General features: G+C 38.9%; 1 protein-coding gene across 1 annotated transcript; it reads left to right on the top strand.

The window, feature by feature from the left end:
• Window positions 1-85: 85 nt before the first annotated feature.
• Window positions 86-26,044, top strand: TMX4 (thioredoxin related transmembrane protein 4). Its single transcript, XM_068414820.1, has 8 exons — window positions 86-274; window positions 9,087-9,202; window positions 14,172-14,217; window positions 15,319-15,447; window positions 16,354-16,399; window positions 18,649-18,750; window positions 22,292-22,355; window positions 23,651-26,044. The coding sequence occupies exons 1-8, from the start codon at window positions 90-92 to the stop codon at window positions 23,935-23,937; spliced, it is 975 nt and encodes a 324-aa protein (XP_068270921.1). The 5' UTR covers window positions 86-89; the 3' UTR covers window positions 23,938-26,044.
• Window positions 26,045-27,899: the final 1,855 nt, after the last annotated feature.

Raw genomic sequence — 27,899 nt, 5'->3', positions numbered from 1 at the left:
CCGCCGGCTCGCGCTCCTTCCCGCCCGCGCAGGCCCCGCCCCCGCGGCGGCCGCTCGCGCCCTCACTTCCTGGGCCGGCCGGGCGGAACATGGCGGCGGGCCGCGGGGGAGGGTGGCGGCTACTCTGCGCCGCGGCAGCTCTGCTCCTCGCAGCGGTGCTGGGTCCTGCCGCCTCCTCCCGGGCGGGCAGCCCCGGCGAGCCGCGGAGCCGCGTGCAAGTGCTGGGCGGCTCCAACTGGAGCCTGGTGCTGCAGGGCCAGTGGATGTTGAAGTTGTGAGTAACGGCCGCTTTCCCGCCCGCCTCAGAGGCACCGTGCCGGGGAGGGGCGGGGGGGGCTTCCCTGTTAGGGCAGCCGGCCTCTGCTCGGAGCCCGCCCCGGGGAGCGGGCATGGCCGGTAATGCCTGTCCCGGTGCCGGGGGAGAAGGGCCGGGCGGTGCCGGCCTTCCCACCCCGCGGCGTGCGGGAGCAGCCGGGCACCTTCCCCGCCCTTGCAATGGCTGGCCCGGGGCGGCGAGGGAGGAAGGCGCCGGGCGGCGTCCGCGCAGGGACACCTAATGCGTGTGATCCCCTCTTCCACCGAGCACGGTGAGCCCCTGGCCTGCAGGCACACGCTCACCTGATTTGGGACGATCTGATAAAATAGCTTTTCTGCAGGTTCTGCTCCTGTGCGGGCACGGAGCGCCCGAGTGCCCCAGGGTTAAGCGGGGCACGGCTCAGGAAGCCGCGGTGCCACCGGTTGCATTGCAGCGGTGTTATTCGAGACAAATACCTGCTGGGGCATCGTGTCAGGCGCTGCGCCTTGCACTGCTTACCCATTTGGGGCTGTCACTGGATTCTGTGCACGCTAGGGAGGCTGGATTTGGTGGGTAATATTTAGCAGGAGTAGGTTTGCAAAGTGGTGTTACACAATACCGCGGTGCACCCTCGCTTCCAGCCGCGCTGCTCTGGAGTTGTTGCTCAAGGAAGATGCATCAGATTTCATTAACTTTTCAGTGCTGCTGTTGCTTTACCCTGTTGACAGCTAGAGAGGTTTGCCTATTGCCCGCCAGGGTTTTAACTAACTGTGGTGGTGTCATGGCTTCACTTGTGACATGATACTGTTCTTGAAATGCACGTGACATTTTGTGCGTGGAAGCTATCTCACCTCTTTGTATTTAGAGCGGGGGAAAGGAACTTGAGGAGGTTTTTTTAACATAGTTTTTAAAAAAAAGTAGTTTATATATGCTGTAAGCTCACATGATATGTGTGCTGTGCAGCTGTGAAATACGGTTTTATTGTGGTACGTGCGCTGCTCCTTTGTGGAAATGTTTGAGTTTGAAACAGATGGGGTAGCCTGTGAAACAGACTAGGTTGCCCATCAACGTCTGAACTCATTCTCCCTTATAAATACTTACCCAGCTGCTTTAAGTTTTGTTTTAGTATTGGATTTGCATTATCTCCAGTCTCTTATTAGGGGGAAGGACTATCACTTCCCCTAGGGCTTTACTGCTCAGGATCCTAATGGTCACCTGGTGTTAATCAGTGAATAGATGGGAACAATCCTGAAATAGCTGATAGAGGGACTTGGGGATGCACAGTGTTGTGGCTAAAGACTTGGGTTTGATTTTGAGTCTCTTTTACCCTTTTCATTTATTGTATTCTAAAAGGTGGGGGAAGAGATGATGTTGGAGTGGGAGAAAATACATTTATTTTTTAAATTGAAATTTTTCCACTTCTGACATCCTAGTCCTATGCGGAAGCTAGTGATTCATCCACGAGTTGGTGAATCTTGAGGAAAACGGTTATTTATGGTGATGCAAAGTTTTTATTTCTAAGAGAAAATGTTTAAATAATTAGTGATGCATACCCCTGAGGAAGAAAGAAGGGAGGAACTGAAATCAGAAGTGGTTGGGATAGCGAACAGTTAAAACGCTTTGCGAGTCTTTACTCCACTTGAAACATGGCACTCTGGTTTGGAGTGACAGGTAGCTGACAATAGCAGTGGTGACAGGTTATCTTCAGTGCTAGTTGAGTATAGTACATGTTGCTGCATTGCTTAAATTAGACTTATTTTTATTTTATGTACAGGATTTGATGTGAAAGATCCTTGGTTCTCCATGCTACTTTCTGTGGTGCATTTCTAGTGCTTTCTACTTTTCTCCTAACTGAGAAGGAACCTTTGTCTTTATTGGAGATGCTAACTCGATGCTGCTGTTTTTGAATTAGTGAGAGTTTGAGATTCCCAATTGTGTCTAAACAGGAGTTTGAGATCTAGTATTGATGACTTATGATTCTTGCAGCTGTTTTCATGCTGATGGATTTTGGCTTCTACTGGGTTTTATCTGGTTTAGAGCCGATGATCGGGACAGGAGTCCTGCATGGGAGTTGGCCTCTTCTCCCAGGCAACTAGCAATAGGACAAGAGGACATGGCCTCAAGCTTCACCAGGGGAGGTTCAGGTTGGACATTAGGAAGCATTTCTTCTCAGAAAGGGTTATTAGCCATTGGAATGGGCTGCCCAGGGAGGTGGTGGAGTCACCATCTCTGGAGGTGTTTAAGAAAAGACTGGACATGGCACTTAGTGCCATGGTCTAGTTGACATGGTGGTGTCAGGGCAACGGTTGGACTCGATGATCCCAGAACCTGATTGATTCTGTGACTATGATCCATGCTGTGTGGTAGACCTATTGCAAAGACTGCAATATTGTTCATCAAAACAAATTGCTCAAAGAACCTCCTGTTTGTTTATAAGACCTTTGTTTTCCAAGCAGTATTTGTTTGTTTTTTTGTTTTAATGCAAATGTTGCTATAGGATCTCTATGAAAAAAATATTTATTTTGGTCAGTTGCTCTAGATCACTGTTTTGAAGCCTACTGCCCTGGTAGGAATGGGTACTACTGCTTCTGTTGAATGTCAGTTTCTCTATTTGTGGAAGTAGTGTAGGTGAATTACTGTATGCTGCCACTTTTTGTTGTTCTCAGGTGCACAGATAGAGAAGCTTAAGTCAGAAATTACTTGTGTGCGGGATTTGTAGTGGAAATAGAATTTTTCTTCCTTCATCCCTCCTCGCTGAAGTGTGTGTACTTGGCTGACATTTGTATATATTCAGTTATTCATACCTGGCAAAACTGCGGACACTGGAAGCGCTGCTGCGTTTCATTGATAAAAATGTTCTGGATAACTTTGTGTCTCTGAAAGACATTACACCACTCTTTGCTTCCTGTTACTATCGCAGCACGCAGATCCTCGCTGAAGTGCTGCAAGCATGATGCTCGAATGAACCGTTACAAAAGGTTTCCTTATTGACTTATTTCTAGTCTGTAGCTGCAAGATAAAGATTCGTTAATATGAGGAATATTTTTGTGTGTTTATTTTTAATATTGTGTCTATAGAAATATAGACACTATAATATAGAAATATAGACACTATAATATAAATAATATAAATATAGAAAACTAATTTGTGATCTGTTTATTTAAAAGTGCATTTTACATTTGTAAATATAGCTTGTTCCAAGCTTGATTGATCTTAATTTAACATCCTCTTCTTTTTGAAGTACATTAAAAAAAAAAAACCCTTTCCCCCCCCCCCCCCCCCCCATAAACTTCTTGCCTTTATGCCTCTGGTTACAAAGGGAACTATTTAATATGGTCCTGTTGCACCAGCAGTACTTTAGGTACTTGCCCATCAGGAAAATCTCTAGTGTAGTTCCCACACAGGGTGTTAAATGTTTTGGTTCCCCTTTGTTTTCAGCACAGACTTAGTGCTGTGTGTACCTAAGAAAGAATGTCTTAATTTTCTATTTTAATTCTAGCCAGGTGAAAATGAGAATAGTGTAGGTAATAGTTATGTTTTCAAAGCTAGCTTATCATACCTATAACATAAGCCCATACTTTATTTTCTCATTGTTATTTATCATTAAACATTGCCCTACTATCTAGTAGGCCAGATTATCACAAGGGTTCAGTCCTCCCGCTAGCACTTTTGTCTGTAGTTTCAAGGGAGTGTGCTAAAAATCTAGCTGAATGTTTTGTAATGTACATCGTTTAATGCTTTTAAACAGTTGGCTCGAAACACTTTGTGTAAATAAACTCCTGAAGAATTCCATAAATTATTTAACAATTACTGTAATTTAGATTGAAAGTTCAGTAAGATTGGGAATTTTCTGTCACTTATGAGAATATAGTCTCTTACTTCCTTTTGATTTGTTAATATCCAGGCTTTTATTTGTCCTATTCTTCGAAAAAACCCACCCCAGAAAACAGGGGGGAATGAAAATCAAGTTACCAAAACTCCAGTTTGATTCTGAAGCTTCTGTGGCCCTCCTGGCTGAGTTTAGAGAAAGTGACCAAATTCTCTACGGACTCTTATTTGATAACTGACCATGTGGCTGATTACTGTGTTGTGCATTGACTGAACAGAAACTGACAAAATGTGAAACTGAAATATCCTTGGTGGCAGATGCTTTACTATTATAGAAGGGGACAAAACCATGTACAATGATGGAACTTAATCTGCTGAAGTTCTGGAAGAGTTCACATAATTTTTCAGTGATTGATTGGCTATTTTAAAAATAATTTCTCCATCTTTTAAAAAATGCTTGTGAACGGAAAGTTTTTGGGGTCTTTTTTTTATTTTAATTGCAGATGATACTCTTATCCTTCTCTTGTTTTTGAAACTAGAGAGCTGAATAGTTCCGATATATCCTACTTTGCTTTTCATCTTGTTCTTGGAAGTTTGAAGTGCATTTCATTAGTGAGCTGTAGAACAGGTGGAAAGTAGCACTTGAAATGTTATCTTAGAGAATACATTTTGTTTGTTGAGTGAGCAACTGTTTTTGGGTTGGGAGGCCTTGCCTGGCTGTTTTGGAGGGCTTTTGGCATGCTGGAGGAAACCTTTTGTCAGCTTGCAGAGCATGTGCTATTGTGATATAGGTCTTGGTAGATTACAGGGACTAACTTCTGTATCTTTGGCTACCACCTGCTCCCTTGAAAAGTAGAATAAAACCATGAAGTTGACCTTCTGAAGCTTATCTTTTGTTGAAATTACAAATCTGCCTATCCTGCCTCAAGACCTATCTGTATTTAGGAACAAGAATGAATCAAATGATAGTCTTAAGGTAACACACAAAGACATCAGGTGCTGTCTTTTTTTTTTTGTATGTTTATGGCAAAACTACTTAAAAGAATAGAAGTAATAATTATTTCATTCTGATATTGGTTTTACTGTTCTGTTAGGTACTGTCTCAACATTTGCACCTCTAATTTTAGTAGTACTCCCAATCTGAAATCCAGCAAATAGCTTGATTCACTGTAAGCAGTACCTTTTGTAAAACCTGTGTCTTGAATCGAGAAAAACTAGACGAAATGTTTTGCTGTTTTCTCTTCAGCAAATCCTCTCATGCCTGTATCTGATTCTTGCAACTTTGTGAAGTTGCTGTCAGAGCAAACTGTAGAATGTTATTCAAGGTTACATCTGTTCAATGTTGATAGTTACTGATAATGGTAGTAAAAAAGCAGATAAAAGGAGTCAGTTACATCATTTGCAAAGGAGTGAATTGGTGAATTCCCTAGCCAAGCAGTTACAAGAAGAGAGAAGATTAGTGGCTTGGAGTTGGAAACTGTGTATCAGTAAATCTTGGTAAAGTCATTCTGTGTTTACTGATCAGTTCTGTAGTGATATGCCTGAATGGTGTGTTTGCTCAAACTAGTTTTAGCTTAAGTATTTATATATATTTTTTTTTTTTGTATTGCAGCCATCAGTGAAGTTGCTGGTATTTGAGAGCCAAAGCTTGATCTTTTGTGCTTTAGATCAGACATAGACACAGACTTTGCTTTTGACTTTTTAAGAGCTTAAAATTTTGCTTTTGGATTGCTTTCTTTATGCCCTCTGAAAAAGCTTCAGGTATTGGAATGGATTGGAGTAAACTGGAAAACACCTGGCTACTTTGAAATAGTTATTTTAATCCAGTTAAGTCAGTTGATCTTACAGTGGGCCTGACCAGTAGGCAGATGTTAGTTGCCTCATCTATGGAGGGTAGACAGTGCATGAGGATATTTCAGCTGTAAAACTTTGTGCAGTGTAAGAGGTCTGGTAGTGCCACAACTGGGGTGTATGTTGAGAGATGTGCGTTACCTGCTTATGTTGAGACTTGGCAATGTGTAATGTATAGGTATGTGGTGTTTTCAATCTGATTTTTAAATAGTGGAGATCAGTAAATGGCTTTTTAATGCGTAACAGGCTACTGAAAACTTTCTTTCCTTAACCAACTGCCTGAGTCTTGATTTCAATTCCAGTGGACTTTGATTTTTAAATTGGAAAGACCTGAGTGCTGTTTTCTTGGCACGGTTGTAGGGCATAGGGCACAGTGCAAACAACAACAGCTAAATGTACCCCCTTGTGCAAAGGGAGTGCTGGAGGAGTCACAGCCCTAAATTTGGTGGTGTTGATGAGGTGCTAATTATATCCTGGTCTGTCTGTGGAGTATGGCAAAAGAAATTTGGCTACATCTACTTTTGTAAGTGACCTGGTCTTGGATCTTGTGACTTGATGAAAAGTAACAAAGACTGGTTTCACTGCACACACATGGATCTGCTTTCCTGCTCCAACAGATTTTTTTTTTTTCCTGGGGAATATACAATGGCAGTTGTACCATGGCTCTGGTAGGAATGTGAATCAGCCACAATTCTAAAGGATTCATTAGAAGCCTACATAGAAATAAAGTACCTCCTTAAGCTTCAGTTCTTCAGGGTGCAAAAAGTGTTATGAAACTTTTGCTAAAGGTGACCTAAGTGTGAAGTATTTTACTCTTCTATATCTTACTGAAAGAGAAAGTATAAGAAGAGGTATTGTAAGACTGAGAAGGAGGAAAAATAAAGCTCTGGCAATAGAATGTTTTTATTATTTCCAGGAGGCACTCCTGAATGTCTCCTAGTGCTTCGAGTGCCGCATAACAAATGTGGACATTAAAGGTTCAGCAAGGATGTTGAAGTAAACAGCAGTGACAACTTTTGCAAAAATCTGATGTCTATTGCAAGTTCTCTCTTGTGTATGTGGGGACAGGGTGTTCCCTGGCTGGCAAAAAATGAATGTGTAGTTTCAGGGATGTAAAGCAAATATTTTAAGCCTGATTGTGCTAATGTTCAGCTTGAGTGGCTGGATCTTGTAGCCTCATATGTGATTGTTGCCATCCCCCTTCCAATATTGGTTACAAAAACTAGGAAGCCAACAACTAAGGCTGTTGGTGAGGTTCATTGTTATGGTCTGTCACTGCCAAACTGTGATATGGGCAGATTTTAATGCTGCTTTGAGCTAAAGAAAATGTTTATAATTGTATGAATATTAGCCATGTGTGTCGACTATTCTGCTTAATTTTCTTTAGAAGTAGTGCTCATGAATGTGAAATGTAAACATAAATGTTGATACGAGCCAAATTTCTATTTCAAGATCAGATAGTACCTTAACCAGGCTAAAGGGTATATTAATCTTCAAAATCTCATGGCATGAGTTGGACACATTAGAGAAGTTGGGTTTAGAAAACGTTCCAACTTCTGTCTTTAATTTTAGAGCAACATCAGCAGCATGATCTGATGGATGTGTGCAGTTTCTTACCTACCAGTCAAGCTACTGTAGTTAAATAATAAAGTACAGTATCTGTCAAACTGTTATTAAAAGCCCTCTATAGGCCAGCAACGCAATGGGGAACAACTCTGCATGTGAGACTTGTTTCCAGCATCTTTTTAAAAGATACTGAAGGGCTGTTTCTTGGCAGGGTGAGATATATGTACTCTTTTCAGATATTCTCACATGAAGTGGTGTTGATTCAAAAAACCACAGATTAGCTTTCATACTTAAAATAATGAATTCCTAGTACAGTAAAACACAACACATTTTTAAATTGGATCCTTTTAACTTCTAAATGACAAGATTTCCTTTTTTAAATACTTAGGTTTCAAAACTACCATAAAGCACTCAGAATAAATTTAATTCTACCTCTTCTGTGAGTAATAACGTCTTTTAGGTTCAGTCTTATTTACATGAAACATCTGTGGGTGGCTGGGAAGATCTCTGTCTGCAGCCACTATGAAAGTAAACATTCCTGATCAGAAGACAGCCACTCTCCAGACCCACTACTTTTGCTCCCTTTCATTTTAAAATATCAGAAACCTGCATATATACATTTCCACCTCCCCCAATGAATTAGGTTAAAGCATGTAAAGGTCTCTTTTCATTTGTAAAAGGGTAAGTCTGTGCATGGGCAATTGCAGTGGCTCCGTTGCACGCTATACCTAGCTGTTCTGTGTTACCTTAACTGTGTATATGACAGACCACTGCAAGCTGCACAAGTTTGACACAGACTTTGTCAACCAAGTTAGGGTAAAATACATAAAGACGGCAAATGGGGTTTTATCAGCATTTAAGTGTTATCTGTTATTATCCTTTCATATTAGCTGTTCTGTCTCCATGTTGATATTACCAATAACAACTGCAAACTTGGTTTGATTATTCCAATTGGTAGTATAGAAAACTCAGCTCTTGAAACATGCTTTCTTATTTTGCTGAAATTAATTCTGAGAAAAAAAAAACCACAAGACTCGAGAAAGACAGGGAGTATGGGCAGTAGGAATTTGATGTGCACTCTCTTTAAAAATCTCTAAAGAGTGCTATCAAAAAGGGCATGCTTTGATGTATTAATTAGTGGGCTAAGGCAAGTGTAATTTCTGGAAGTTCTGAGGTGTGGGAAATCAATGCAAAATGTTATACTGAAGGATGCCATTTCAGAGGGCAGTGTGGCTTCAATAATTCATCTGCCATGGAAATCGATTTATTTCATATGTAAATAAAGTAGATCATAAGTGATGAGGGGATTGGATATGAATTTCTCAGGTCTGTGGAGATTTGTTTTTGTTTTAATAATGTGAAGAGGAACGTAGGGATTGATACGAAACTACTTGATTATCTTATTCAGTAGACTTGATTAAGATAAACCTTAGGGTTTTTTTTTCCTGTGTGATAGATGTGTTTGTATTTTCTCTGTACAGTAAATCAATTTGGATGTCTATAAGTGTAAGACTATTAAAATATTTAACCTGTCTTTCCCCTTTAGCTATGCTCCTTGGTGTCCAGCTTGTCAACAGATTGAATTGACATGGGAGAGTTTTGCAAAGGAAAGCGAACATCTAGGTATCGCTGTGGGAAAGGTGGATGTCACTCAAGAACCAGGTATAGTATGAAATAGACTGTTTTAATAAAGAGAATTATTCAACGTAAGTACCACTTAGTATCTAGGAGTGTGTGTTATTTTACTGGAGTACCTGGGATACCAGCCAAGTCAGAAGAGAGGTTTCTAAATCAAAATAACATTAGTCACATTTTGTTTCTCCATATAGTTCATATCTGTGTGCCTAAGTTTGTAAACTCAATTTGAACGATTAAAGAACGGGGGGAGTGATCTGGCTTAATAATGTATTAAAAGTGGCTTATTCTCTATTTTAATGTGCTTCACTGAAAGCTGTTGCCTGTCTCATTTCTCTCTCCTCCAAACTGTCTGCAGAAGAATCCTGTTCTGTAGCCTTTAGTTACCAAGAGTTTCAGGGTGGGATAGCATTACCACAGTGTGAGCCTGCTTCAATAAGTTCTTAACTGTTTCCGTGATGGTGCTGGTTTATTGTCTTGTTTAATTGTAGTAGTGCTTTGAAGTACAGACATTATGGTGGTTTTCTGTTGGTGATGCACATAGGCAAATGTGTTTACAAAAAGGGCTTCCTAACTATCCACAGAAACATAAATGCAATCTTATTTATTCCTTCAGTGATTCCCTTCAAAGTTTTAAATGTGTGTTTGTGTAAGCAGTACCAATATTTTTTAAACCTCTGCATCTCTTGGGAATGCTTCATGCTTATTTTGGCTTTGAGGGGATAAAAGATCTTATCAGCAGCATCAAAAGCCTGACAGAGTTAGGAAGAGATGTTACTAAAATAAAAAGGCTAAGCTTTACTGTTTGTTTTTTTTTCCCCCTTATAAAGTGTGTGGAAAATATGTCCGTTTTATTATTTGAAAACATGCCAAACAAGTTAGCTTTATCAAGTTAACAGCAGGGAAATGACTTAAACTCTGGTCTCAGAGCAATTTAAGTTGACCAGAAAATGCCAGCTGTTCTAGGCCTTGTGTAGGCTAATGTTTTGTTAAGAGCTTAGGAGTATACAAGAACTGATGCCAAAACGCTGTTGATGTGGGTCTCTCCTTTAGTGCGTATACTAATCATTAACAGTTTATTAAAAAGATGAGTTTGAATATTAAAAATTTTTGCATAGATATAAACTTAAAGTCAGCTTCTGCACATTAACAAAGTAGTGGTTACTCTGGAATTAAGGCTCAGATGGGGATCCATTATAATCCTATCTTGTTATTTTCTCCCAATTAGACAGGGATTCTTTTGCTTATGCAGTGTTTAAATAAAAGGATTTCAATATTTATTGTGGCATTTGGATGTAACTTATAAATGCACTTCCAGAAGTGAGGCTGTAGAAATGAAATACTTGAGATCTTGAATTATTCCTCCTGGTAAAGAACTTGAATGGAAGTATTAGGACCTGAAGGGGTCAGGTACTTGGTACTTTCTTTTGGTCTAAATTTTTCTGACTGCTGAGTGATGCCAGATGCTTAAGACCTTAGATGTGACTTTTAACCAGAAGTTCCTTAAATACTTGAATTTCTAATGTTGCAGAGAGTCTTGACCTCTGAGACTGTTTGACTTCTGCAAGTCAGAGGACTGACCCAAAACGATGAATCTGTACCAATGCATGCATAATATACCTACAATATCCAGTCCAGCACAAAGCATGAAAACTGTAGCCACTTCTGAAACTAATGAATACTCAAACTGGAAAATAAAGATTTATTACATATTTGACCTTTGGTGCTGATGTAATTTTGAAGGTAGATGAACTCCTTTTGGAAGCTTTCCAAAGTTACTGAGGTGTTTTTACTATAGGCTTGTGCTTCAGCCTTTCTTTCAGTTGTTGTGCTTAAGTGCTCTAGCTCCTGTTTTTGCTTGCACAATGGTACCTTAATTAGCTTTGGTTCTGTAACCCCTTCACCAAATTGAAAGTAGCCAAAATGTGTTAAATTAGGGGGCAACCACTAGGTGACTGCAGAGTTTCATAAAATTGCACTTCCAAAACCTGCAGGAGAAAGTAGCCATTCATGGTGCTTAACTACAGCAGGTGCACAAAGAATAAATCCACCAGAGCCTTAATGGATTTACAGCATATTTCAGTCACTTGATGCACTAGTCTTAAAGTGCTTATTCCTTCCTCATCTTTTCTATTGAAACATTCAGCATTTCAAGAGCAAGTAATGGAGGCGCTTCTGGATCTCGAAGTTCTGTATATTTGTGGTGTCTTTCTCAAGCTCCCAATCACAACATTTACCTGGGATTTAAAACAAGCCTTCTTTGGTCTTCTGTAATCTTTGAGTACTTGTTTGATGAAAGCAGCTTTATTTGTAGATGGCACCCATATTCTCTATGTTTTTTGGTGTGTGTGTACAAATACTGAAGTTTTTTTTCCTATTCTCGATTTATCTGTTGACTTTATTGTGGATGTTTGTCAGTTTTTGATTTGCAAACGAAGATACTTAACTGTATTTCAAGTTAAACTACTAGCCAGTTCAAGTTTGTGTGAAACATGCACCAAAACAATTTACCGTCTGTTCTTAGCTTTTTGTAGCTGGCTCACATCTGGTTTTACTGTCTAAGGAGGTGCCTTAGATAAGCAACAGACCTCCAACTGAAGTTTTGGGGATACTTAGATGCATTTTGGCAACAGATTTTATATTTTATAATTTATATATTTAATTGTTCATTCTGAGACTGGTGGTACTTGCTCTAGGATAGGCTACTGGTAAGAGAGATTTAAGCTATTTTGTTTTCTGTTTGCCTGACAAGCGTTTATAAGAACTTCAGAGAGTCTTTCAGTGTTCCCATGACTTTCTGTGCTCTTAAGCATATTATGTTCTTTATGGCTCTCCACCTATTTTTTTCTGGTGCAGCTGTGCTTTCTGCTTAATTCTACTGTTACACTTGTGGTTTTGTTTACTTTATATCTCCCTGTGCTGGCACAGCTTTTAGCTCTTTGATAAAGTTTTCTACCACTCTGCCTCTCATAGCAATAAAGGCAGAAAGCTGGAAAATTGAAATGAAGATGACTTCCTTTTTGGAACTTCAAAGATGCTTGCACTTTGTTTGATTTAAACGTCTTCAAAAAAAAACCAAACAACAAAAAATCCCACAACTCTTTTTTTTTTTGCCTATTCCATAGGGGAATTCACACTAGGAAAAGCATTACTACTGAAACTTTTAAAAATACCTGCCGTGGTTCAGTCTGGCACATCTCTGTCTCCAAAGGCAGAAACTCTTTGACTATAATACTTTTCCATGGCTAGCATCCTGATGCAGAAAGCTGTTTACTTTATTGAAAGCTGAATAAAGACTTAGTTCCCCAAAAGATTATCACAGAACTTTATAAAAGGAAAAATTAGATAACTGATTTGTACTCTTTACCTTGGTGCTTTATATGAATGGCAGTTGCTAGCTAGAGGAATGCAGTCCTTACTAATGGAGTTAGACTGCATATCTAGGGGTTGATAACCTCTGAAGTCTGCTGTTTTGTTTTTTTTTACCAAAATAGACTGCATTAGTAGCACGTTTTTCCTTTCTGCGGTCTTTAAGTTGGATGTATTGAATAGTAAATAATATTACTAAGCACTAAGGGGAGTTCTTTCTCTCACTTGCAGGTTTTCTAATTGTCAGGAGGTGGTAGTGTCAAGTAGCTCTGACTTCCCCCAAATTTGGGAGCAGGGGGAGAGTGATGCCTCCCTTCACTTGACAGCTTAGCTAGCTGAGTCGTGCAGACAGCCTGCTTATGGGATGTTTGGGAGCTTTTTTGCTTCACAGCTGACTCTTTTGCAATGAAGCCATACACTGGGAGATTTTCATTGGTGTACCTAACACAGGAGTGAAGCTGGAAGGACTTGCACCTTTTACTCTGTAGCAGTACTGAGTGCAAGGCTAGAGAACTTCAAACACCTTCTGCTCCACAAGCTGCTTTTTGATGATTTGGATAATTTTTCTGTCCTATGAGTTGCGTTATGTTGTCACTGTCCGGAGTGATACTTGTAAAAACATGATTATGTATTTGCCAGTTGGTGAAACACCCACTTTCAGTGTGGAGATCAATTCCAGTCGGACTGTTGAAGTCCTGCTTCAGCCTTTCCTTGTCCTTTCTGCTGTCTTATGTCTGATGTTCAAAATGCTGACATGACCCACCCTTCTAGATGGCGTGAAAAATTATTCTTATGGCTTAAATTTGCAATATCTTACAAAATGGAATGCTGAAACATCCCAAGCTTTATTGTCAATCTGTTGGCATACCATTTGTATTCACCTAGAGAGGAATGATGTATGGAAAGGAAGGATAAGAACCTAGAAACATGCAAAACATTGTCTTGCTATAGTCATGTTTGAGAGAGATTGAGCCTTCCTAGAGGATATAAGAACAGACTGGTTGTGCCATGTATGTTGATTATTTAGAAGCAGCAAACAAGCAAATATGAAGATTAATTTATTTAATGACTTGAAGTACCCGCGATGTGAAATGTGTGGCTCTAAATCATTTAAAATCAGGTAGAGGAGGAACTAAAATCAGCAGCCAGAGTTTGTAAGCCATTGTTGTCATTGCTATCATTAGTGGCCCAGCTTTCTAGATGAAACAAAGGTCATCTGGATGATACTACGCACAGACACAAGCACACAGCATTGTGGAATATGGGTGCATTTGTGTGGCTCTTCTTTCTCTTGGTTGGAGGTGCATGCTGCTGGTCTGGTCAAAAACTTCATCTGTGTGCAAACATTGGTTAGTGAAATCCACGTAGAAAAATTACTTCCTAGTAAATGTTCTTCAAGGTAAGCATTTTCCCCTAATTTGTCAACGGTATTTAGTATCTGTTACTGTTTGTAGCATTTCTGAAAACAAACTGTAAACCTGTATTTACAAAACAAAGGTAAAAGCTGTGCAGTCTGCTGCTTTCTAGTCTACAAATACAGATCTGTAGGTATTTATAGATAAGTCAGAATGCTGAGAAGTTTCAGTTTTACTTAACCGTTTGTTGTGTTTTTTTCTTGTCTTTCCAGGCTTGAGTGGTCGTTTCTTTGTCACAACACTTCCTACAATTTACCAGTAAGTGTGTCATGCTAGAAACAGTTGTCTGTTTCAGTATGTATTCTTTTTTCCTGTTGGGTTTGAACAGTGGCTGGAAGATGTAATGAACAACTGGCTTACTTCACTTTTATCAATCTCTAAAACATTTCTTGGGAGCTCAGTGTACTAAATGAACATAAAGTGTGTATTTTTAACTTATGGTGGGAGGTTCTCCTACAAACAGTTTTGTACCTAGATGAAAGTGATGCTTTTTCAGTCTGGAAATGATATTTAATAGCGTTTGTAAAAATTGGTGCAAGTTTGCAGCATTGGCTTCTAGAAACCTGACCATGTGCAAGCAGACGTACTTGACCTTATATAAGTGTCACTAAAATTTCTCATTTGAATAACTGACTGCATAGGTCGCATGTAGAACAGTACAGATATTTTCCACTGTTTGTTGTACTGCTTCTCTTACTGCTAGAATTCTTCATCTGTTGACTCAGTACCAGGACGTAGCTGTTGACTCCTACTTGTCACTTGTTTTAAACTGTAACTCTGAAATGCAGGTAAAAATGAAGGAATACTGACACTCGATTTGAGTTCAGGTTATTGTTTAGAGCTTTGATTGTATTGATATAGTCCTCATCTGAGGCTTTTCTTTACTTTAAGTGACTTTTAAAGTTGCCCTGTTATCAATACTGTTAAAAACAGATCAGGAAAGATGTTTTCTGTATCTCTTCTCCAATAAAAAGATGTCATCCTTCTAATATTGAACGCCTTATTAAGTTACGGTATTGATACTCGTGCATATATATATACACGCACACTCTCTTTTAATTCTGAGTTGTATCTAAAAAATTATTTGGTTGTTGACCTCATGTGCTTTGTATTTGCTGTAATGCGAGAGGATATTTAAGAAACGTAGCATTTTTAATGAATGGCAAAAGCTCATGCTGTTTAAAAACTGAGACCTTCCATCATGGATTACATTTTCAAAACATATTGAAAATGCTTAGGTGTTCAACTTCCTGAGCAAGTCAAATCTATAATGTATATGGGGTTTTGGTTGTTTTTTACAGTAGATACAGTTCAAGGAATGTCTGTGTTAATGCGTATTTCTGGTGGGTTTTTTTTTAGTGCAAACGATGGAGTATTTCGCAGATACCGAGGCTCACGGACACTGGAAGATCTTCAAGGTTATGTTTTAGAGAGAAAATGGGAAGCTGTGGAGCCTGTAGCAGGATGGAAGTCTCCATCTTCTATAATGTAACACTTTGTTTTTATTAACAAGAAACATGTTTTATAGCTCATTATTCATTAAGGGTGCTATGTTGACAGCTTAGAGACAAAAGGCCTTTATTCCCTGGATGTGTAGGCTTTGCAGAAGCAATCTGTATTGACAGCCTGCTTTCCAGTCTCTCACCTTTAAAAACAGTTTATTTTCTTGCACTTGCTTTTGTTCATGCCTACGGAGGCTTGTTTATATTATCTTTGAAAATATATAAAGAAAAAAAGTACAGGCACTGAGCATTATGTAAGTGTCAGCTTTCATGTCTGCTGAGTACTGGAATCAAATGCACACTTGCATAGATTATTACTTCATGACTTCTGGCTGCTTGGGGCAGGCAGCCTTTAGCTTTAACGAATTCTTGTTTATTTGTTTACAAGGAAGTCGTGTCCTCCTTTGGATTGGGAAACAGTGCAGCGCTTACACAGTATATCAGAATTTGTCTTCAGAGCATTGAATTTGCTTTGAAATAGTATAGAGTGCTTGCATGTCATAAAGGAGGAATAAAGATTTGAATGGCCTGCATTTCATTCTGGCTAAAGCTATTACGTGTAAGTGCATGGCAAAGATCCAGTGGGTGTCCGTCCTTTTCATCTGAGAACGAGGAAGAGCTATATAATATTTGGTAATGGGGAGAGCAGCTACAGGACTGGAATTGGTATTTCTTGATTGTGCTCAAATGTCATCTTTCAAGTCACTGTTTCAATGTTTTGCCCTCAGCTGGCTTAAATGAACATAATACAGAGAAAACGTATTTATTTGCAGTAGGCTCCTTCTGACATTACTAGGGGCTGAATGGCATTGAAAGTCTGTAGATAGAATCTGAGTGTAGCTCAGCTCCTATCTGTCTTAGAAGCTGTTCCTTCCTTTTCTTTGTTTTCTAGGATGCATGGTATGGCAGGGCTATTTCACCTCTCTGGATGGATCAGGGTAAGTAACTAGTAGTGTTTTCCATACCCCTGTTTATGCTTAGAATAATAGTCTGTTTAGGAGTCAAAGCCTAACTGAATATTTTTATTACCCTTTTATGAGAGTTAAGTTTTCCTTACATATACTGTACATTGGATGTACAGTATCTTTGCAGTATAAATTTTGTAGTACTAATAGACTATGCAAAAAATGGCAGTTTGATTGTAAAGATTATCATCAATACTGAAAATGTTTACCATTCTTATCTTGATATAGTTAAAATGTTCAATCAAAGCGTGCTAACATGATAAAGTAGTTTTTTGAGAGCTGCTGCAAAAATGGTTTGTAAACATCAGAAATTCATTTAGTATCTACCAGGTTCTCTCACTTAATAAGATTCCCAAAGATTATGTCCAGGTTCATTTTCAGAGTTGTAAATCATGCTCTTCTGCAGTTCATTGGCATCTAGTGTATTGTACAGGAAAAGAGAGGGCAATGGTTTTATTTTTTTAGGGAGAATTTCTGCATCTGAATTTCAAACTGTCAATGCTATTTGCATAGGAACACAACAAATTTGAACAGTAATCATCAGAAGTAAAGGAGAAATGCTTAGTGTACTCTGAAGTATGCTTTGAACTTAAAAATATTTCAAGACACTTTCATTTGGGAGCTATCAAAGTTTTTCCTGTAGCATGCAAACACTGAAAATTTTCAGACCTTTCTGGTTTTGCTCAGGAAACATACTCTCTCTTAAAATCTTCAAGTGTAGCCATGATTGAGAGACTGTTTGATTGTAGCAAAAGGTCTTACTATTGAAACCTGTGCTACGAAAAATAAATGTAATAGTTTGAACAGAGTCACTTCTAGTGAGCATCTAACTCGGAATCAAACAAAACTTTCAGTTATTAGGTTTCCTGTGCAAGCTATCTTTGATTATTTTTTTCACTGGATAGTATTAAGTTTTTATAGGCTTCTGGCATTTCTCTTCCATGGCTGCTGTGTAATGGTGTTGTCCCTGTCTAGTTTCCTTCCTGAAAGATTAAATGCTCTGGGAAGAAACCTTCTCTAATTTGCTTTCCGCTTTGATGAATATTTCAGCTGTACACTTCCTCACTCTTCTGGCTGTGCTGTCCTTGCATATGCTTGAATAAATGTTGGAAGCTGTTCTGACATTAAAAAAATAGAGACCCAAGAGTTTCAATATTTAAACTTTTGTAAATGTTGACTGTGGTTTGTTTTCTAATGGATATACTCTTGGAAGAGATCTAATGGCATAATTTACTTCCTACCAGACGGTCTCACTCAATGTGGTGCTTGTTTCAGTCAATTGAATTTGTAGGTTTGAATAACAGACTTCAGTTTCAAAGAAATCTTAGTATTGTATTTGGATTATTCTCTTTAAATTTATAAGTGAAATCACTTATTCAGGGTCTGCTTAGAATGGGTGGCTCCTTTTAAGAACTAAAGAACTTGAGTAAGAACTAAATGGCTCAATTTTAGTTAATGAATGAATTCCCAAACTTAAGTATGTATTTTGACCTTGTGCAAGATTTAAGTGTCTACCACTCTGCTTCCCAGATGTAGTTATGGGGATAAAGCTCTGTGTGAAGTTACATTTTTTTTTCACGTGGTGGTGTGCTTGTGAAGTGGGTATAAAAGGACACTTGCTTTTAGCCTGACTTGGTTGCTTTTTTGTTTCTGAAATGTTTAAGTTCTAAGTTACCTTTTCATACAGTCAGCTGCATAGACTTCTATTGGTGCTGAGACTGCCATTATCAGGGGTGCTTACTGTATGGTCTCCTTCCTATGACAGAGGCCGTAAGAACGAATGTACAGGTTCATGCCATGGGTTCATCTAGCCCAATACTCTGTCTCCACCAGTTGCCACCTTCTTACAGAATATAAGGATGAAGACTGTTGGATACTTTCCTGTGTGCTCTGAGGCTTCCTCTTACATATATCTGCAGTCAAATTGCGTATGGCATCTCTAATGCTGAGTTTCTTAGGAAGAAGGAATTGTGCATCCTTTGCTTAAAAAGCCTTCTAAAGTGAACAACTCAGTAAAGAAAAACAAGGTTTAGATTTAATGGTATCAAAAGAATTATAGTATGACATTTAAGGATGACTAGGGCTTGAGAGGGAAGACCTTAGTATAAATACTGTTAAATTAAAGATCTTAATTAGATATCAATTTATGTAATAGTGATGGCAATATAAATAATAAGTGATGTTAGATATGAAGTTATTAAGTATCATCTTCTCATTTCCAGCAAATTCATAGCTACCTCACTGGCACTCTTGGAATTCATGTGTGGATTTCTTATGCCATCTTCATCTTAGCTACCTTATTGATTGGCCTGTTCCTGGGTTTGGTAAGAAAGCGTATTACTTTCTTTTTCTTAGTTACCTAGAACTTTTGCATTGCATTAACTTGTGAAAAAAAGAATAAACTTCACTGATAAGATATACTGAAGTACCTTATTTTAATCATGTATCTCTTCCTCCCTAGTATCCAATGATAGGACGCGTGGGAATGGCTCAAAGCTGTGCCAGGGGAGGTTTAGACTGGATGTTAGTAAGCATTTCTTTACCGAGAGGGTGGTCAAACACTGCAGTAGGCTTCCTAGAGAGGTGGTCGATGCCCCAAGCCTGTCAGTGTTTGAGGCATTTGGACAGTGCCCTTAATAACGTGCTTTAACTTGTTCAGCCCTGAATTGGACAGGCAGTTGGACTAGATGATTGTTGTAGGTCCCTTACAACTGAAACAGTCTATTCTATTCACATTCTTAAGTATTCAGTACTGCAGATCCACTCTCCAGTGTTGTTACTGGCTTCTGGTAGATGTTAAGACCAGTTCACTCAAATAAGTTAACCTTTTTGTGAAAGTCATGTTTCAATTTAGATTTGTTTAGCCCATCCACTAAACACGTAATTTTTGTATTGGCCTTTTGTACCTAAGACTTTTGTACTAAAGGATTGAATGCCTGTGGTCAGAATTATGTAAAGACTCCAACTCTCTAAAAACACAGGCTTTGTGGAGAGATTGTTATTAGCTGGAGTGGGATTGTATTTGTGGGAGTTAGCAATGTAAGTATGCTGCTGCACTGTTACTCAAAATGAAAGGATGTACGTACTTTTTTTAAAAAGCTTTGAAGATTTGGGGGTTTAATTGATTTACTCTATTCCAGGGCATAGCTTTGTGGTTACAGCTTGGTTTTAATAAAACCTGACTTCACTTCTTTCTCCCCCATGATCTTTTGGTTTGAGTTCTCATTAGTAATTGAAAAATCTGACCTCTCTTGTTACTAACCAGAACTGGTGCATTTATGTATCCATCTCCAGAACATCAGGAAGGTTATTCAAACAAACCTGTTAGTTGCGTATGCAAATGTTAAGGGCCATATCCTGAGCCCTCTGTTCTTTCTTCGGTGGAAACAGTTCAAAGTTGCTTTACCTGTGGAGCTGGGATTGTTTCCTTCCAGAACATTTGAATGATGACCTCTCCAATATCAATACTAAATGAGAAACTGAGCTGGAAAAGGAGATATAGAGGGGAACAGAAGTTCTTACAGACTAGTTGCTTGGTCCACAGGCATGTTCTGCAACTGCAAAGACAGTTTAAAACAGTTACACTGATAACTGGTTTAACCAGCTGCTAAACTGCTATTCTGTGTAGGAAGTGTAAAGGTTGTTTCTGGCACTTGGATCTCTGCTCTGCAGCCCAAATATTAGTGTTAGTGAAATAAAGTGAATAAAATAGCCTTTTATGAGGATGTTACCCGGTGGATAGATGATGGTAAAGCTGTGGATGTGGTCTATCTCGATTTCAGTAAAGCGTTTGACACGGTCTCCCACAGCATCCTCGCAGCTAAACTGGGGAAGTGTGGTCTGGATGATCGGGTAGTGAGGTGGATTGTGAACTGGCTGAAGGAAAGAAGCCAGAGAGTGGTGGTCAATGGGACAGAGTCCAGTTGGAGGTCTGTGTCTAGCAGAGTTCCGCAAGGATCGGTTCTGGGACCAGTTCTATTCAATATATTCATTAATGACTTGGATGAGGGATTAGAGTGCGCTGTCAGCAAGTTCGCTGATGACACAAAACTGGGAGGAGTGGCTGAGATGCCGGAAGGCTGCGCAGCCATTCAGAGAGACCTGGACAGGCTGGAGAGTTGGGCGGGGAGAAATTTAATGAAATATAACAAGGGCAAGTGCAGAGTCCTGCATCTGGGCAAGAACAACCCCATGTACCAGTACAAGTTGGGGACAGACCTGTTGGAGAGCAGCGTAGGGGAAAGGGACCTGGGGGTCCTAGTGGACAACAGGATGACCATGAGCCAGCAGTGTGCCCTTGTGGCCAAGAAGGCCAATGGCATCCTGGGGTGTATTAGAAGGGGAGTGGTCAGCAGGTCAAGAGAGGTTCTCCTCCCCCTCTACTCTGCCCTGGTGAGGCCGCATCTGGAGTATTGTGTCCAGTTCTGGGCCCCTCAGTTCAAGAAGGACAGGGAACTGCTAGAGAGAGTCCAGCGCAGAGCCACGAAGATGATTAAGGGAGTGGAACATCTCCCTTATGAGGAGAGGCTGAGGGAGCTGGGTCTCTTTAGCTTAGAGAAGAGGAGACTGAGGGGTGACCTCATTAATGTTTATAAATATGTAAAGGGCAAGTGTCAAGAGGATGGAGCCAGGCTCTTCTCAGTGACATCCCTTGACAGGACAAGGGGCAATGGGTGCAAGCTGGAACACAGGAGGTTCCACTTAAATTTGAGGAAAAACTTCTTTACGGTGAGGGTGACTGAACACTGGAACAGGCTGCCCAGAGAGGTTGTGGAGTCTCCTTCTCTGGAGACATTCAAAACCCGCCTGGACGCGTTCCTGTGTGATACGGTCTAGGCAATCCTGCCACGGCAGGGGGATTGGACTAGATGATCTTTTGAGGTCCCTTCCAATCCCTGACATTCTGTGATTCTGTGATTCTGTGAAAGAAAAATTGCATGAGTATTTTTCTCAGTAGTAGAGGGACATGATTTCAAAGCAGTATGTGTGTATTTAGGCAAAAACATTTTTATACATAATATGTGTACGGAATTGGTATATATCAGCAAATGTCTTTCGTTATACAATTTAAATGGCTGCACTTTTCTAGATTGTGGATTTTCATCACAAAATGAGTTCAGATCAAGTTAGCATAACTAGGAGCAAATGAATATGGTAATTTAAAAAACCCTTTCGTTCTTCCTTCACTAAAAAAAAACAAAACTGAAAAAGCTGAAAAAATGTAGAGTTAATCTCTTATATTTTTCTAAAAAGCTTTTCAATGATTTAAATTTATTTCTTTAACATGGTATCATCTGTCTCTCTTCTTTCCTTTGCATTATTCTTAGCACATGACAGTGAGACACAAGTATCTTCCTTGCATTTTGATTGTATGTGTTCTACACTAGGCTGCTTTAAATAACAACAAAAACCTGAAAGAAAAAATCAAGCACAAAAGGTGGAAGTACACATCGTGTATTGGGGAGTCAGGGGTAGGAATTGAGTAACATCCCAAAATATAGAAAATCTTGACTAAGAAGGTTTCATAAGTTTTAAATAAATAAAAATTCCTCAACTGTGTTCTGGGCCTCTCTTCTTAAGGTGCAAACCTGAAATTCAATACTGAATAAATTTAGGGAAGTAGGAGGCAGAAAATTTGGAGTAGAAAGCAGAGAATGTTGGTTGGTGTACACTGAGAATGCACTTCTTTTCACTGTTTTTATTTAGCTTATAGCTCCTTAGGATGGCTCTTATCTCCAAGCAAGATAATATAATTTTCTAAATTTTATTGTATGTCTATCTAAAATGGATGAGTAGGAAAATACTTAGTAGCACAGAGGCTGCTGGGATGGTTTGCTAATAGATGCCTTTTTTTGCTTTACACAGATACTGGTTTTGATTTCAGACTGCCTTTGCCCATCCAAGTCAAAATACAGAGCTGAAACATCTGGTAAGAGCTCTTAAGTAGGTGAGATACTGTAGGTTTAAATGTGTGCTTGTGGGAGGGAGAACTTAGATGTGAACCAATGTCAAGAAGTTAGATGTGAATCAATAATCCAGGTATTCATTTTAGTCACACTGACGAGGGGTGATATGTTGGGCTCTAAAATATTGACATCAAAGCATCCACCTGGACAATAGCAAAGCAGACAAACCCCACAACAACAGTAATTTGTTGTAGCTTCCCCAACTGTGAAGAGGCTAAATGCATTCAAAGTGAGGAAGATTGAAGAAAGATACTGGGTTTGTGTATATTATGCAGGTGCATATTCACTAGACCTGTTGCTTAAATATAGAAAGGAATTTGCTTTGGCAGGACACTTCCACATCCTGATACGCACTCTATATATTGCATTACGAGATGAAACGTTCTGAACTGTAAAGTTCTGTATGTAATTTGTGGTTGGGGAAAGGAGCAGATAGAGGGAATCAAATTAATCTAGAGACTGCAGGTATGGGGACAGGGGAAGGTGTTGCATCTCCTTCAAATAAAAGAAGAAAACATACATCTTTCTAATTCTTAGTAAGAAGGCTTCTGAATAGTATTCTGCTCCCTGTGAACATGGGAGGCAATAACTTGCACAGGAAATAAAGTCTCTTGTCAGCAGCAGATGTGTGTTAAGCTCCAGAACACCTTTTGGTACGTTTGTGCTATTAAGTGGAGTCAAAACTTAACTGTAATTAAGAAATTATTTTTTAGTTATGTACATTTGTGTATATTGGTTTGCTGTTGAAAATGAAGATGCATCTGTGACACTTGCCAATAAGACTTTAGCCAAATCTAGAATTCGTAAGTGTGCAAAATTACCATCTTCAAAATCTTAGATGTTCATCACTATCAAAAGAAAAATGCACCTATGCGTGCTTGTGCAGTATGCTGTCCCATTGGCTGGTTGACTCCGCAGCAGCTTGAGAGAGCTTACCAGTGTCTTATCACTTTCCCACTGATAATTAAACCTCTTCAAGGAGCCAAGTAAAATTGATCTGTCTTTAGTTTGTAACTTGGTGGAACAAAATGAAAGCTGTCTACGCCCGATATGTGAGAAAAACGTATGAAAATGGAAGAGAAATACTACTGAAGACTTATTTTAAATAGTTTAAAAAGAAGGAAAATGTAGTCCCGTACAAGTTTTCAGTAATGACGTTCGTGAATATTTCAGAATACATACATGGTGATGTAACTTTAAAAGACATTGTGCTGAGATTCAGTCTAACTTCAGTATTTGAAACTCTTCTTTTATTTAGAAGAAGCAATTACAAAGGATAATGTGGAGAATGCAGCATTAGAAGAACCGGAGGAGGCTGCAGAGCTTTCCACAGATGATGCAGAAGAGGCTGCAGATGTAAAAGATCTCTCAGATGGAGAAGATGCAGCAAATTCAAGTGCTGATGACTCAGAGGAGGATTTAGCACTTGCAAAAGAATCAGGGGAAGAAGAAATGGAAGACTTAAGTGAACAACCTTTAGCTGATGCAGAGACTGAAAGCTCAGTAAGACAGCGTAAAAGTCAGGTGGCTGATAATGGACTATAGTGGTTTCGGTGGTGTATTTTGTACACTTGGACCAAAGAAGTATCAGACCCTTCGTCTGAAGCTGAAGCTTACACTTGATTTGTCGTTTGTGTTTACGCAAAACCTCTGCTCTGTCAGCAGGCTTCTCTTTTTTAAGCTAATACTCACTCATTGGGTTTGTTTTGTAAACACATATGCTGTGTGTTGTATAACTTTTAGCCATGACAATCAAAATAAGTGTATCTTGCCTGTTTGAAGTCTTCTAAGAGAAAAGGAGTGTCACAGTCTCAGTTCACTGGCTATAAAATGGTCACCGCCGCTTGTGTTCCTTTGTAAGGATTGAACTAAGCAAGATCAGGACTTTTAACTCTTTACAGTAGCTTGGCAGCACTGTGACTTTTTCTGTCTGAATGTTTATTGTTTCTACATGCCACAGAAGCACCAGATAAGTCATACAGTAGTGAAAGAAGGCACCTTACTAGTCTTCTATCAAAAATGTGTATGGTGGGTTTATTTTTATCACTTTCAACTGAAGCACTTTTCTCTTTCGTTGTTATTAATGTTTGTTTTGAAAACTTACCATACAGCACACTGTGTGCCCCCAGATTTTTCAGGTTTTGGTAACTTGGAGTCATGCTGCACAGCTTAAGCTTGTCAGCTGAGTTTTTTTGACCCAAGGAGTTTGAGTAATTGAAAACCTCAGGCCGAGAAAGAGTGGCAGCTAAATGTTTAAAATATGTTTGAACTTCTAAAAGGTTTAAAGGAAATTATTTTGGTCAGGGGGGAATTTTTGCCAAAGCATGACTTTTTTTTCTTTCTTCTTCAAGAGATTGTGGCAAGAAGTATTCACTTTGCAGTCAGTAAGTTGTGTATTTTTTGCCAATACAAGCTTGTCGTATGCAGCGCAGTTCTGCCATTTCCAACTCGGAATACTTTTGGTAGAACTCAAACTGCTTTAGTTTTATTCACCGAAGAGGCACTTAAGGTTTTACCTTTGATTGCTCTTCTGCTTTTTGTCACTGGAATCAGCACGTTCGGAAAAGAGAGGGGCACAGGTGGGGAGAAGCTTTTGGTTTTGCTACTGTTGTCAAGATAAACGTGTGACTGTAGAACTGTGTAAAGTGAAAATGACTTGCCAGGTAGACAACAGTATGTGTGGTTAGAAGACTCAAGTCATTAAAGATATCAGTATTTCCGTCCTTCGACCTGGTTAATATATAAGGCACTGGTTTTGGTAAGGAATATCTACAGTGAGATCCTGTATGTTCCTATTTTATTGATGTGTGATCTTGTGCATAAGATGTCTTAATCTTGATTTTTTTTTTATATATATATATATATTGCAAAAACCTTGCTAACATACATGAATTTCATCTTATTCTTCAAGAATAAATAGTAATCAGAGATGAAATCATCTGTCATGAGAAGAGACAAGTTGCAAGTGCAAAATGCTGGTTTCCTTTGAGACTGAGATTAATAGGGCCAATTTGTGTTGAAAGTTATTTTGTGGTTTTTTTTTTCTTTAAATGCTCATAAAGAGCATATTTACTAAGAAAGCTTAACTTTTCTGTCTATGTCCTGTTGCATGTTGTGTCTTGGAACTATATGGTAGAAACTTCGCGCTTGTCTGTTACAGCTGTGCAAAGAACAAAGTTACACTGCATATATTAAATATGAATTTTCTTAAGGAACATTCTCTGGAGCTTGAATTTCATATAGTGGACACATGTAAATATGCTTTTACATATGTGGAAACATACAGTTGATAATATATATACATTGCACTATAATGAGAACAGTTTGTCTTGTGTTATTTGGGTGTTGTCCTGTGTAACTGAGCAATTGTAGAACCTTCCAGACAGCAGAACTCAGTAGCAGTTGAGGTACATAGCAGGTTTTTTTAAACAAAACAGAACAAAACCAACCCCAAACTCAAGCCAAGCTTTTATTTGCAAAAATTAAGAAAACTTTGTGACCACTGTAATCTGTAGGGAAGAACTGTGCACCTAAAAGCTCAGAGTACAGATTTGTTGTTTCCACCATGTATTTGCTTTTTTCATTATCTGTGCATCAGGAGCTCATAAAAGTCAAAAAGAAAAACAAGACTTGAACTGTATTTCATGAGACAAGCAGGGGCTGGTGTGTGTATTCAGTTACGTGAACTTGCATAAGATAAGAATAGATATATCTGCTCAGTCATGGATCCAAAACTGCCACTGAAAAATATGTGGGACTGTATCCAGCACAGATTGAGGGCAGTGGTGACTTTGCTTGTGTACCAAAGAGGATGTGTCTTGGGATACTCAGTGTGTAGGAGGGATCACGTCAATATTAAATTTTGATTCAATTTCTCTTCACTTTTGTAGTATCATGGAGCCAGTCATCTAATATCCTCCTCAGCTGTTTAAAGAGGTTTTAACTTTAAAAGGTACAGAACATCCTTATAACTCACAGCGGCTTTGTTGTATGCTGTTGGGAATATGAAGTATTAAAAAGTCAAGCATACTTCTTTTCAGTGCTCAAGATGAGGTATTTGGGGTTTTTGAATGTTTAGACAAATAAGATGTTCTCACAAGGGTTGGATTTTGTTACGGTGTCTTTGAATTTAAGAAAACAAAAACACAAACACAAATGACACTTCGTCCTATAAGATACAGGGTTTATGAGATGCTGTGAGAAAGATCAGAAGCTCCTTTGTGTAATGATTCTCTGTGGTCTCTGCTTACATTTTCTCTGGTTTTACATGTCACTGTTAAGTTTGGAGTATTTAAAAGAAGATATGAAGTATTTTCCATCATAATAGCCCTAACTGTAAGACCCCTCTGATGAGCAGGGATTAAGTAAGCAGGCAGCAAGTTTCAGCAGTTCATCTCTTCATAGATCTGTCTTGTGAATCTGGCAATGAGCTATACTAGGCTGCTAAGGTTTCTTGAACGTCATAATGTGTGCCATTGCTCCTGTGTTTTCATTAATAAAGTAGGGAATACCAATGCTAACATGGATTTGACTGTATTTGACATGCATTGGAGTATCTTCTTACAAAGATCACTAAATTGTGATTAAGACTTTAGAATAACATGCTGTGCAACCATTGATATCCAACTTAGTTTTACATTTGTACGAAAAATATTGTAACATGATACTAGAGATACTCAACTTTGATGTTTATTGGGCAAACAACAAGTAGCAAACACCATAAAGGCTAAATTTGTGTTTAACAGACCACTGGCTATGCAGTAACAGTGTAATGTTAATGTACCTTCCAGAATCAGGGTTTTTTCCACTAAAACACATTTTAATTGAATCATGTAAGTTTAGTACTAATTAGACTATTACAATAGTATTAAACTTGGTGTGTTCCAAAAAAAAAAGTCAGTATCAACCTTTTGTACAATCTGAGTGTTCTGCTATCTCTGTTCTGTTATGATTAATTTTAAAAAATGGAACTTGTTATTGCAACCTCAGTATAGACAAAATGTCCTTGGAGAAGCTGCTGCTAACACTGTTCAAAATGTTTTGATTAAGGATAAGGCTGTAAGGCTTGTAAACTAGAGCTGTGTGTCAAAAATGACTTAAGATTTTTGAATTTAAATTTCAAATGGGATGCACGCCGCTCTGAAACCCAGTCCCTGATGGATCTGAACATGAATGCTTGAAAGTGAGTAATTCAAAAAATCCAGGGGGTTACTTTTTAAAGTGGTTAGAAATACCTACAGCTTTGCAAATCTCCTGTCCTCAAGATCGGTGTGAAACTTGTATGCGTGACTTGGAATACTCTGTATATACTGCACCTGTGCTGGGCAACACTTGCTGTGTGGTCTTTCTTCATGGAAATGCTGTACAGGATTGTCTTTTATATGAAAGTGTTGCAAATTTATACTGTGGGTATTTTTACAGAAATGCCATATAAATTTTTTATTTATGCTCTTGTTAGTTTTCATTTTCTCAGTGTGTAGATGGCTCATCTGTGTAATTAACAAAAG

The sequence above is a fragment of the Nyctibius grandis genome, chromosome 1 (assembly GCF_013368605.1).
Source record: "Nyctibius grandis isolate bNycGra1 chromosome 1, bNycGra1.pri, whole genome shotgun sequence".
NCBI lineage: Eukaryota > Metazoa > Chordata > Aves > Nyctibiiformes > Nyctibiidae > Nyctibius > Nyctibius grandis.
The sequence above is the reverse complement of the archived record's forward strand: the minus strand, read 5'-3'. Positions and strand labels throughout refer to the sequence as shown.